Here is a 13,562-nt window from a genome sequence, read left to right as displayed (position 1 = left end):
TCTCCGCTGCCTTATTTAGGAATGTGTTTCCAGAAGGTTTGCCTCCATCCTATGTGTTTGTTTCCACTCAAAGATTTAAAGTAAAAAAGACATGGGATTTGTGGAGAGTTCTAAGCCTGGATAAGAGACCACAGATAGCAGTCACAATTAATGGAGAAGAGAAAACATTGTCATTCACTACAACAAGTTTAATAAATGGCACGCAGGTTATTACTTTTGCTGCACCTCGTGTAAAGGTAAGAAGTAGATCAGCATTCTGCTGGAAGACTCATTTAAATGCACATTTTTCCTTTGCCCTTTATGACTTTTTAAAAATGCATGATTCTTATTATTAACTGCTTAGGCATTTAAAAATGGATGGTGGGTACTTCACCCATGTTTCCTCAGCATCCACAGTGTCTGCCTTTGCGGGTGGTTTTTACTCAGCAGTTTCCAGCAGGTAATCGTGAAGACTTGCAAACACATAATGAAATGAGTTTCTTTCTTCTCTAGAAGAGCACAAAGTAAGTTGAGCCTGTACTTGTTTAGCTCTCTGTTGAATAAAAATTCCTTTCAGCTGCTTGTTTTTCTCACTGAAGGGATTCCCCTCTTTGTGCAAACCACTTTTATTGTTTCTTAGTTTATTCTGTAGGTTTTCTCTCAGTATTTTTTTTCATTATTCCAGTGAAGTATTCAAGTCTGTAAGAAAGAGAACTAAGTTGCAGGAAGGAGATTTAGTGTCTCCACTCTCGTGTTCATACCAGTATAGGAATACACAGCCTACAGATTCCTGTTCCAGGCTTGGGGAATATTTTTTTAATTCAGCAAGAGGGACACTTCAAAAGAAAAGAAGGGGAAGGATTTACCGTTGGAGCACAGGGTTGCCAAATGGGTTCTGATTTTCTGGGAAGTGGTGGCCTGTATTTGAATTCTTACTCCAAGTGAGGCTAATGAAATTTGAAATATAAATCCTCGGAGAAAGAAGGTCTAATGTCTAAGAGAAGGTCCTAGCTACAGGGCTTTTGTTGGGAGGAATTTTGTTCTTCTGTTATTATAAGAAGAATTTTGCTTTTTCTTTCTAAGTTTTCTCTTCCTTGATTTTCCTGAGATTGCTGGAAATCTCATTTATGAGTAAATCTAATGCATTTATACATAAGTGTTTTGGGTATCTACTGGGGAAAGAAAAATATTCCTGCAGTCATAGATATTTTTATTTTTATTTTCTAGTGATGATTTATCACATTTCCCAATAAAATTGAAATGTTTAATATAGTGATCTGTTGTTTATTTTGTCTTGCAATGAGAACCATTGTAAATAAAACTGTGATCTACAAATGAGAATATGTTGGAAACAGAGCTGCTGCGTAAAGCTATATAACGAGCACTGCTCTGAAAGTAACGCCTCCTATTTTATTATGTTGGCCCACAATGTCAAGGGCAGGTGTTGGTGGTATGGTAGTAGGGATTGAATCTTCCTACCAATATTCTATTCCATTTTGTGGCTGTGCAAAGATGGCAGCAGGGGGGCAGTCTGACAAGAGGGCATCTGACATGAAAGTGTCTATGAAGCAAAAGTGTGTTGTTGAATTCCTCTGTGAGGATAAAATGACACCCACTGTCATTCATCGATGCTTGCTGAATGTCGATGGAGACCAAACAGTGGATGCAAGCACAGAGAGGTGGTGGATGGTGTGTTTCAGCAGTGGTGACAGCAACAGTGGGTCATCTCCAGTGGTGTAGATTTTTACAAGCGCAGCATGCAGGCTTTTGTTCGTTGCTGGCAAAAATGCATAGCTAACACTGGTGACGGTGCTAAAAAGAGTGTTTAGTAGCTGAGAATTTGCTCTATGAAATAGTCTTACTGTGCTCCTTGCATTTGTTGTAGTGGAATTAATTTATCTTCGTGCCTACAGAAGTTAGTAAAGATATATAATGAAATGTACGTGTTTAAATTACTATTATGTATATGAACTTACTGTTGGATTAATTTCATAAATGTAGTTGTGTGAAAAGTGATCTAGGCTAGGCAAGGCTAAAAAGCGAAATAGTTTAGAAATTAAGGGAAAGACTCAAGGATAGTATTTCTTCTTCAATTGAATTTATTTTCTTATGTAGGTATGATAAATACTTCTTTAAAGCTCTCTAATTTTGTTACCTATGTAAATACACTCTTTATTTAAATCTTAAGCTGAGGCTCTGTGATATGATGAATGTAATACTTGTCTTTTTTTTTTTTTTTTTTTTAGACTATTGTGATTCCTTGTCAATAGCATGTCTTTAAGATTTTTCTGTAAAAGACTAAGTAGAAAGTTTTTCAAATACTGATGTGTTTGTACTACAATTTAAGATTTGAAGTGCTTGAGACATCATACCTCTGCTTACAAAAAATACCTCTCAGGCTTTATATTTGCAACGATTACAAATCTCAACATATCCTGGGTCAGACTGATCTGTTTGGTTTAAAATAATTCTGAAGTACAGACTATTTATTAGAAAGCATAATTTTCTCAGTTGTGGTATTACTTGACCAATACTTTCTTTGCCTGTGCAATTGTAAATATAGCTCAAATGTTCAAAATGAGTTCTACTGTCATTTAAATTAAAAGTAATTTTGTTCTAAAAGTTTCCATTTTCTTTGTTTTTTTTAGACATTGTTTGATGAAGGCTGGCATCAAATTCGTCTCTTAGTTACAGAAGACTTTGTAACTTTATATATAGATGACCAAGAAATTGAAACAAAAGCGTTACATCCTGTTTTAGGTATTTACATCAGTGGACTAACGCAAATAGGAAAGTATTCTGGAAAGGAGGAAACTGTACAGGTATGCTTATGTTAAAAGCACAGAAATTTAAATGTCAGGTTAATGCAGTTGCTGTACTGTAAGTTAGCATTGTGTTGGTGCTTTCAGTTTTCCTGCACTTACTCTTCTAATTTACTCTAGGTTGAAATTACATATATAAAATTCTAGTAGAGGGAATGCTGGTTGTCAGAAGGACCCAGCACGACTGGTATATACCAGTCGTATGGTATACAACACTGCATGGTGTACTTAGTTGGTGCCTTCAGGAGGTATTGGTTTTTGGTGAGTCACTAATTTGATGCAGTACCTTGCTGAAATTTGGAGGACCATATATCAGAGCAGAGTATATCCTTTGTGCTTGACACTTGTGTATAATTTCCATCCGTCATTGTGTGAGCTACGTCAGCACAGCTGGGAGAGAACAAAATTTTTTTCATTGCTAGCTGTCAAGAAAGTATGAAACTTGTCAACTCTGGCAATGTTGCACAGCAAATACTGGGTGTACAAGGGAGCAGTATTTGATTGCTGTGCTGGAAAAGAAGCCCTGAAATTGCTGTTTGAGCTTCTCCTCTATTCTGAGGAATGCTACATTCCTCTTGCCTTCAGCTGTATGCAGACACCAAAAAGCTGATAACATTAGGCTATATAGGATAGAGCGTTGGTGAGGACTGTAATTTGACAGTGTTCAAGATGTTCACTAAGTAGATTGTTTCCTTGCATTTATAAAAACATGAGCAAAGTGATAATTCACATTTTAACAATTAGACTGAGAATAAAGAAAGCAATACTAAGAAATACTGAAGTACACAAGTAGGGGGAGTTTTTCTGCTCATTTTGCAAGCTATACTTATCTTTTTTTAAACTACAGTGCTTAATTTCATGACCCTTACTGCTCCTATTAAACTGTGTTGATGTGTTTTGCATCATCTTCGTTAACTCTATTCAGATGCCATTAATCAGTCTCAGTTTTGTGCACTTGCAGCCAGGCTTCAATACTATTATTACCATATTCTAAACCTGTACATGGAAACTTGGATGACATTCTCTGTGTGTGACTCAGCATTTCTGATAGAAATATAGTTTGTATGGTGACATTCTTCTTTATGAATAACAATGAATGCTTCCCACAGATTTCTGTTAGGCACTTATTTCAAGGAAAGTAAAGATTTTGGAATTGTAATCAATCATCTCACACATTTTCCATGTCAGTGCAGGATTATCTCATTCTCATAGTTTTGTATGTTCTGGGATTTTAGGGTTGTTAGTTGTACCTTTTTTTTTTTTTTTTTTTTTTTTTTTGTCTGAAGTCTCTACAGAATTGGATTTCATAGCTTTCCCAACAGTACAGTTTCTGAGTTGAGGAATGTTATTAGCAAAGCATGTAATCTAAAATAAAAACGAAAACATTTTGGGAATGTAGAATTGTATCAGATCATCTTCTGATAGTGGACTGGAAAAGAAATAGAAAATATGCCTCATGTTGCAATTTCTTATTTCAGAAAATACTCATATTGCAGTGTATGGTATTAACAGACTTGATATTCTCTTCTGTCTTCCCCCTGCTTGTCAAACTTATGATTTCTTGTTAAGTGTGATTGGGGCTTTTTTCTCTTTGTGGCCATGACAGCTTCATGCTAAAAAAGATGGCTTGAGTGCATTTGTTTCCCTGCAGTGACAGAGCAGAACAGCACAGATTTTTGCTTACCTGTTGCCAGTGTTTCTGTTGGCTACTTTTTACAATTTTACATTGTACATCTAAACTCTAAACTAAATTATTCCAAGTGTCAGGGATGCTTTCTGATGCTTCACCAAGATTTAGCAATCTTACATCTAGTAGAGGCAGGTCAGTGTAGACATGTCTAACCAGGACTGTTAAGGTGAAAAGGGAAGTGTTGGTTTTACTTAGAATCAAAGAATCACCAAGGTTGGAAATGACCTCCAAGTCCAATACTCGTATACTTATTCTGTTATAACTGTTTCCAAGTGGTATTGGCAGCTGGTATAGTTCGTGCTGTGCATGTTTGGATTTGCTACCAAGGATTAAGGGTGATTATTTCTGCTATTTTAGAAAACAAAATCTTGGATTGATTATTTTCCTTTAAATAATTCTATTACAGAATGTTATATCGGTTGCACATATGAATCATTGTGAGCAGCCTCACTTAGGGTTCCTACATCTTTCATCGATTTTTTAACTCTAGCAGACACACAAAGCTTCCAGTTTCGGTTGCTTTTTAATATTATGTTCATTTTCTAAACCTGTGGAATGACATAAAGTAAGAAGGATGTTGTTTAAACATAGCATGTCAGACTATTAACGATTTTCCTAAAAATGTCTTCTCTGTCTTAAATTATAGTTTGACATACAAAAACTGCGAATCTACTGTGACCCAGAGCAAAATAATCGAGAGACAGTCTGTGAGATCCCAGGATTTGTGAGTACAATAGATGAACTTTTGTGACCTACTTGGCTTCTTTACGCATCACTGTTTGAAGCTGACTTAGGACTGTGCAGTATCAAGCGACCCAGAATTTGTCCGCTTTCAACCTTAGTTTTGCACAAACACATTTTAAAAGCTTTTGTCATTTTAGTTATTTGATGGTGCTAATTTGTAACAGTAGTGTAGGAGAATCTCATAATTTTCAGTTACAAATTCAAGATTTTAAACATTTCAAATAAATAAAATGGCTAGATTATGGCAGTGTAAAATCCTTTAAGCGTAACTTTTTAATTTATCTAATATACATGTTGCCACTTCCTCTGAAAATTCTGTATGTACTCAACAAACCTATACTCTTAAATCACCTTTTCATATCAGAAATATCTACGCTGGAGTCTGATTTTAAAATCCCAGAGGCTGAAGTGAAGCCAAGATTTTATGAAGTACATTATTAATAAGACAAAAACAAAATGTAGTTCAGTATCGCAGAGTTCTTAAATGCAATTAGGAAGCCCATGGACTCCTTTGATTCTTTCTTTTCTCTCTTACTTAATTATGCAAAGTAATGTAAAGCATGCACAGACAAATTAGAAAACCATTTGTGCCACACAGTTGTGGCCAGATTTATAAAAGCATTCAACTCCCATCCCAAAATATTTGCAAGAGATTGGTTTATATCTACAGTGCCTTTCAAAATGTCATCCTTTGTTTGGTGCCTAGACCCAACCGAGCTAAAGATAGTCTAGGTGCATGCAAAACTATATTCTGCATGTTGTGATTTAGTATGTTAAGACAATCTTGACCAGTTTGAGAATAGAGTCTGTGAATCTTCAACATCCAGATACTTCATTTTTTGCCAAATTTGCATAGAGTCCCAGCTAGTGTGTTTGGCTTGAATTCAGTTATTGCCAGCATTTGTGTTGTAATGAGCTCCCATATTAAAACCTTTCTAGAACTCACGACTTTTGCTTAGAAAATGAGAAAGTGGCTAAGTTCTTACTGTTCTGAAATCTGAGTGTGTTTCTGGAACTAGTGAACTAGGAACACTCTTGCAGATGAACTTTTAAAGTTAGCTTTAAATACGAAGTAAACTTTATTATTTCACTGTTTACCTGCACCACGTATCTTCTTGCTCTTTGCAGAGAATGAGTAGGATATAAAAAATAAATGAGAAAAAAAAGTGTAACCCTTAGAAAGAAATACTGACAAGTCTGTCATTTTGCAATCTCTTCATCTTGGCAAGATGTCTGAGCGAAAAGCTTACATTTTGCCAGTTTAGTATCACATACTGTTGTAAATTAGATTTGGGCTTCACCCATAAAATTCTGGACTCCTTCAAGAAATAAAAATCTTGGATGGTCTCCAAAGAGGTAATGAAAGTTGGAGACATGTGGTTTGTGCTTGTATTCCATCACAGTGTGGTTGTGTCAGAGCTCCTGAACTAAATTGGGGCTGTGTGTAGTATTTACAGCCTGAATTCATTCCCTCTCCCTGAAGCTTTAGAATAATTTTAAACTCCCACTACAGTTCTTGGGGAAAAACAATCTTCTCTAGATTTTGCCTGAGGGAAAAATTGAATTCAGAGGAACCTGTTTCCACTCAGTGTTTATAAAGCTTGTGATAACTGTGTGGCATCAGAAAACTCCTGTATGTGGTGCAGGTAATGGTGACTAAATCATTAAAATCGACAATTTCATGTTTGATGTGCTGAAACATATGGGGATTTTTCTATGATACTACAGATACCATGCAGTCACACAGGAAATCATGTTAGAGAAAGCCAGCTTTGGCTCTGTGCTGCTGTGCATTTTTCCAGATGCTGAATTCAGGCAGAAATCAGAGATTTTAAAAATGTTTTAGGGTTATTTTTGGTCATTAATGAATAAGTAGAGTATCCTTTGGATGAGAAGTTACTCCTGACACATGATTGGAGCTAAGTCTGAACATTCAGTGTATAAATATTTACACGGTCCAGTTTTAATTTGTTCTGTCATGACTTTTAAAAATTGCTCTTGGAAGCTCTTGTTTAGATACCCTTATGATACTGAGCTTCATCTCTGTTGACAGCAGCTGCACACAAACCTGAGAAAATCTGAAATTTTGAATTATAGATGCTGGATATTTACTGCTTCAAATTTATGGCTGGTTTTGATAATGTTTACAAATGAATGGATTTTGCTTAATGCAAGTATTTTTTTTATTCTTAAATGATGTTTCTTCTTGTTTCAGAATGGAGAGGTAGGCACAATCCTAAACTGCTCAAACTCACTTTAAGGTAGTATATGACTTTATATAACTTGTTATTATAGGGAATGTACTCTTTGTTTTAAAAAATGGATGGAAGTTTACTAAGCTCAAAAATGCTGCTTTTCATTAATTGAGTCATACTCAGTGAGCAAACTGAAAATCAGTTTTCTGACACACATTAGAATAAATGTCCTGATTTTTTTTCCCAGTTCAATTGGATTGCTCTTATTTACAGGGCTGGATACTGGTGCAAAGTGAATGGGGGTGTGCAGTCAGGTTCCTGGATTATACCAATGGGAGCTCCCTGAAGGGGAGTTGGTTTGAAGGCTTAACATGACAGTTCCCCTAGCCATGCTGGTAACTCCACTCTTGCTTGGGACCATTGTGAAGGCAATGTGGAACTATATTTTGAACAATCATTTGACCCTTAGAAATAATTCCATTCAGAGAACATTTTAAGGAATTTGTATCCTTGTAGAAAATCTGGGTGAAATGTTATAGAAAGTGCATTAGATAGTAAGTGCAAAGTCTATTCTTTCACATCTTTTCATAAAAGAGAATGCACTGAATCTAGCTGCAACATGTTTATTTCCTACAGATGTACCTACATTTTGACTGCCTAGCCTTGAGATGATGAAATATGAAATCGATCTAGCAGCTCTCCCCTTTTCTGCCTTAGGTTTCATGTGATCTCAAAGGGGGGAATAGATATATCAACTGATCTATTGAGATTTAGTGTTTACCATTGTTTGCATAGGAAGTGTAGTTTGGAGGAATTCACCTCAGTGATGATGAGCACCCTTGGGGTTCCAGGTAGGAATCGGTGGCAGCAGCCATACCCTACCTTTCCTGAAGTACTTAATGGCTGGGACATGCGAGCACAAGATGGGAGATCTGGGTTTTACATCCTTTTCTGACTTGATACACAGTAGCTGTGTAGCCTGCCCAGTCACTATGCTGTACATATAATGCATATTATTTGTTAGGTTGTTTTTATAAACTTCTGTTAAATAGGTATATTTAATAAGTGATCACACTTCAAATTATGAATACCAATTAGTTTAGGAAAACAGTTCTGTGTGTTGCCAGATTGAAAGTTACCAAACGGCTTGGTAAAAGATCTGTGGAAAAGCGAATAGAGTTACAGGTATTGGCACATATTAGTATTTGCTTCTTTATTTATTTTCTCCTTGTAAAATGATGGATTTGTGCATGCAAAATAGTGGGAGGGCAGTGTTCAGGTGAGTAAAAATTTCACCTGAACAAACTAGTGGGGCCCATGCAACCTAAGCGAAATCAGCCTCACATAACCTTATGATATGCTTGTTCAGTGGTTTGGGCAAGTGTTTTGATGGTTGGTTTTATTCTTGATAGTGCATGAATGGCCCAAGTGATGTAGGCTCCACACCTGCCCCCTGCATATGCCCTCCAGGGAAACAAGGACCTCCAGGCCCCAAAGTAAGTTTTCATTCTTTCTTCCTGAGCATACATTACATTTTTTTTCCCCCTCCTAGTCTCATGCTGAGCTGTCATGCAGATTAAAAAAGTAGGGTCCTAGTTCTGCTAGTTCTGGTTACTAATGAATGAATATAGTGATTAGAAACAACAAGGTCAGGTTTTGGTGCCGTAACTCCTGATTGCATAAATACATCTTTTACTTTCACACAGAATGGTTGTGGTTATAAAATTGTATTTTTTTTTTTTTTTTAACCAATCTTCAATCTTCCAAATGATCTTGCATTGCTAATTATCTCAGAATGAAGTGAATTGCTAATAAAGTAGTCTTTAAGGGAAAATTTTCTTCCTTCTTTGCTTAAGACAAAATGCTTGCTGCAGAGTTCCAACTTCGCTGTTCTGATTTTTGTTACCTCCTGTGAGTGTTAGCCAAGGATAAGAAGGATAAAGGTGTGAACTAGACTTGGGTCTCAGATGCCTAATGTGTCACTCACAAGTGTTTTGCTTCCCTATCTTCCCCAATTACTGTGCTAAGCAGTACTATCCCCAGTTACTGTTTTTCCACTTATGGATAGACAAGAAGATCCCAAACTGCTTATCTTTCATTAAGCAAATGATTTAAAGAAAATATTTTCATAATTTAAGTGGTAATAGTCTGCTGCAGCTAACTCATGTTAGAGGACTGCTTGCTATTGTGGTAATGGTTTCTAATCAGGGAATTGGAAACCACATTTTGGAGACCATTGTTATTTCATGTAATAGGTGTGGGTTTTTTTTTTTTTTGTTTGTTTGTTTTTTACACCTTATTTCTCCTTTAGCATATTAGAGAAAAAAGAGAAGAAAATATTTATAACAAAAAATTTTGAAAGCTATATCTTGTAAAGCATGAAAGAGTATGAAATATCTGAACTGAGGTGATCTACACAATTTTAGTTAAGTATCTGTTTCACATGTGATCTTTCAATTGCATTGCAGTGTATTTGAGATAATTATACAGGTAGCAAGATGGTGTCCAACCCAAAAGTCTGCAGGAAGAATTAATAGGAAGCCAATTTAAGATCTGTAGGTATCTCAGTTACAGTATTTCTTAACTCTTGAATACTGGACTTTGCAAACTTACAGATTTAATCTTAGTTTGTGTGTTTGTGATACTAATGAAGTATAGTAAAATTAATTCATTTATAAACTTTGAAATACAAATGAATGATATTTAAACTTTTTCAAAACAAAGACATAACGCTTTGTCGTTTAGGTAGTGTAACTGAAAACAAATTTATTTTCTCTTGGCTCTCAAACCTGGACTCTTTAATTTGATCAATAATAATTCTAGAGAATCTACTATTAATTTAGAAAATTACAACTTTACACTCAAGTAGCTTTTTAAAGTGACATTATTCTATATCCTTTGCCATTTAACTCAGCATTACATTTCTCAGGTTTATATGTTAAAATACGTGTTTTTTTCATGATGAAAGCTTGTTTCCTATTTCTCTTCTGATGTTCTCCCTGTTCATAACATTTCTGCAATTTTAGCTGACCTGAAGGTCTGTCTGATCAGACTGAAGAAAACTGTACTTGCTTAATGCTTGTGCAAGTTAAATGTTTTATTGATTGAAGCTTTAATGGATTTTTCGAGTCCAGATCAAGTCTGTTAATAAAATAAACAGGGAACTTAAATCATTAAGATGATATATTGAGTAGGAAGGTATGTTCTTGCTCTCTGACTACAAACACAATGCCTGAGAAATTGAGTTTCCTTTTCCCTTACTGTGGTCTTAACAGAGGTTACTAAAATAATTGCAAAGGCCTTATAAGAAGAAATCTTAAAACAAAAAACAAAAAAAAACACTTTTTCTTTTTTTTTCAGACAGCATTGTCTGGAGAGTTTATTTAACAGGTTTTGATCTTAGCTCCTTTCAATGGTTTTCTTTAAAAACTAGACTCAGTGAAATCTTTGCTTAACAGGTGAGAGTTTTCTTCAGAGTGGATCTGGTAGAATAACAAGGTTTTGGTTAGAGATTTGATTATGCTTAATTGATGAAAACTTTATTTTTATTTATTTATTTTTGTTGCTGATGATGTTGGGAAGCTTGAAGGCATATGTGATGATAGGTCAAACCTGCACACTGAGCATGGGCTTGCTTCTCCAGGTCCCGCATCTGAAGTTAGGGATAATTTTTCCATGGAGGGTTTACAGAATCAGTTCCCTTTTTTCTGTAGGAATTACTCCTCAATTGCAGGTACCTGGTATTGCAACCACAGTTTTATGGGATTTATTAGGGTGAAAGCTACTCTATGCTAATTTTAAAAAAGCTGTTTCATGTCTTGTGTGTGTTAACGTACTACTTCTCTACAGGGAGATCCTGGGCAGCCTGGGAATCATGGTTATCCTGGTCAGCCTGGTCCAGATGGTAAGCCTGTGAGTACTAAAAACTCAGTCATATATTGCAAATGTAAAACTATAGGAGAAAATACATGTACCACTAATAACAGATTCTGAAATTTTGATGGCTTTGTCTCTATTCTTTGAAATTGTGAATGTCACTAAGCTCTAACAATTCTACGAATGTAACAGTATGTAAAAATTCTATGAACCTGTTAATCGCAGTATTTTTGTCTCAAGCTAAAATATAGATTTAATAACATGAGGTAAGCATTGTTATAAAGCAGAGAACAGAGTATGAGTTTTCCTGTTGGTCTTAGCATCAGTTTGCAGAAGTTAACACCTTCGGACTGTCAGACTTTACTGTGTAGATTTTTATATTAGAAAGCAATTTAGGGCAGCTAAAATATAGGTATAGGTACATCGTGCAGTTCTAAGCATTGAGTATTAAAGCATGTCACAAAAATGCCTGTATTTTGCCTTTCTTTTTACTTTAAGCTGACATACCTGCAGTATGGATAGTAAAGACTAGAAGAAAGTAGATGAACAACACATGCCTCTGAAATAAAAATGCCAGATATGGCAGTGGTTGGTGTAGTCTTCATGATTAGCATTTTTATTGCAATAAAACTTCATTAAAAGCAAATAAATATATAATAATAGTCTAAGATTTCATTACAAAATAAATTAGATCTTTGAATCTAATTGGAAGCCTCCAAGACATTGCCATCCAATCTGCTCTGTTGAGCAGGATTCTGTTAAAAGGCTGCAGTCCTGCATTCACAAAGCAGTGGTAGGCATGTGCCAATGGTGCGCTGAGAGAAGGCAGGCTAAAAGCTGGGAGTCTCGATCGTCCATGTTTCGATTCTCAGAACGTGGTCTCTGATGCCGTTTGTTGTTCATTAGAAGGTACTTCAGTCCAGGAAAAAAAAAAAAAGAGAAAAAGGGAAAAAAATAAAATAAAATAAAGGGCTTCAAAAATAATTTGCTTCTTCTGAAAAAAGGAGAAATTCTCTGCTGGATACCAGTGGATACCAGAAAAGTGGGTGCATGTGCTAGAAATTAAGCCTCTGTAGGTTTTCATTCTTAGTTTGAGGACTACATTTTATAGTTGAGTCTTTAGGTTGTAATGCTATGGTGAAACCTCCCTGGAGAAGTCATGACTTTGTATCTGCAGAAAATACAGCTGGGAGGAATTCCAAATGCTATCAAGAACTAAAATATAGAAAGATGCCCTCAGACATTACAAAATTTAGGTTTTTTTTAGATTAGAGAAGACAAAACAGTTTATGAAATAAGAATTGGTTTATAGACTGAGTAATAGTCTGCGGTTTTGGTTGAGATTTAGCAGGATCATTAAGTTATTTTGGGCCATTTTTATCCATGCTGGACAAACTGGAGAAACCTCAGAGAAGAGCAACAAAGGGCTACATTGGGCTTTTCAGCTTAGCATCCTGTTATATTAATGGTTCTGTCCTGTAGAAAGATTGATGAGGATGTTGTAGCTACACACAATTTTTAACTCGAATTTGCAGTTGCTTGTCAATTTTAGTAACTGTAGCAAGTTGTTCTGTCTAAACAGGGCCCTACCTGCCAACTTTGGTGGCTTAAAAAAACCACTAAGGTTCTATTTTTGTTAAGAATTTTTTGTATCATACATTCAGTTCTATGTAAACTAGAGGTGAAAATAGTGAGATTGATACTTACTTGGAAGTGTGGATATTTTAAGGGACAGTAGATATAATTAGTTATAAGAGAAAGCTCTGTGCTACACATTATTAAAAAGTTCATATTTCTCCTATTTTGTTGCTTAGTTACATGCTGGCATTTTCTTAGGAATAGTAGATGGTAGGTTTATCACTTGGGGAGTCCTTTTAGAAGTAGAGTTAATTTGAAAGGAAACAAATAGCCACTGAACACAAAAAGTGCAATTATTTCTAAAAGATGTGAATTATTCTGTTTTAAAATATAGGCTTGGTATATTGAGATGTGCCAATGGTGACCATAGGGGTCCAGCAGACCAATGAGAACACAAGTATTTTAATATCTCCACAAGGAAAGATCTTCATTTGTTGTGTTACATAATTCATATATTTTTCCCTAAGCTTTTGCTGTAAGCAGATTTTGATAACTATTGCCTTCAGAGTTAAAGTAAAAGCTTAACAAAGCTAAACTATTATCTTCAGCGTTTGAAGTAGAGAAAAAAATCAGAAAAGGAATTTTCAGTGCTATAACATACTTTTTTTTTTTCCCCCT

General features: G+C 35.5%; 1 protein-coding gene across 1 annotated transcript in view; it reads left to right on the top strand.

Moving 5' to 3' along the window:
- The window catches only part of COL21A1 (collagen type XXI alpha 1 chain), an 89,138-nt gene that overhangs the window by 20,035 nt on the left and 55,541 nt on the right, over positions 1–13,562 (top strand). Inside the window, exons 6-11 of the mRNA XM_052683057.1 lie at positions 20–236; positions 2,628–2,801; positions 5,138–5,215; positions 7,451–7,459; positions 8,843–8,926; positions 11,280–11,342. Coding sequence (XP_052539017.1) covers positions 20–236; positions 2,628–2,801; positions 5,138–5,215; positions 7,451–7,459; positions 8,843–8,926; positions 11,280–11,342 — 625 coding nt within the window. The remainder of the gene's footprint in view (positions 1–19; positions 237–2,627; positions 2,802–5,137; positions 5,216–7,450; positions 7,460–8,842; positions 8,927–11,279; positions 11,343–13,562) is intronic.

Source organism: Tympanuchus pallidicinctus, unplaced genomic scaffold (assembly GCF_026119805.1).
Source record: "Tympanuchus pallidicinctus isolate F22 unplaced genomic scaffold, pur_lepc_1.0 scaffold1, whole genome shotgun sequence".
Classification (NCBI taxonomy): Eukaryota; Metazoa; Chordata; class Aves; order Galliformes; family Phasianidae; genus Tympanuchus; species Tympanuchus pallidicinctus.
This window is presented reverse-complemented; position numbering and strand designations above follow the sequence as displayed.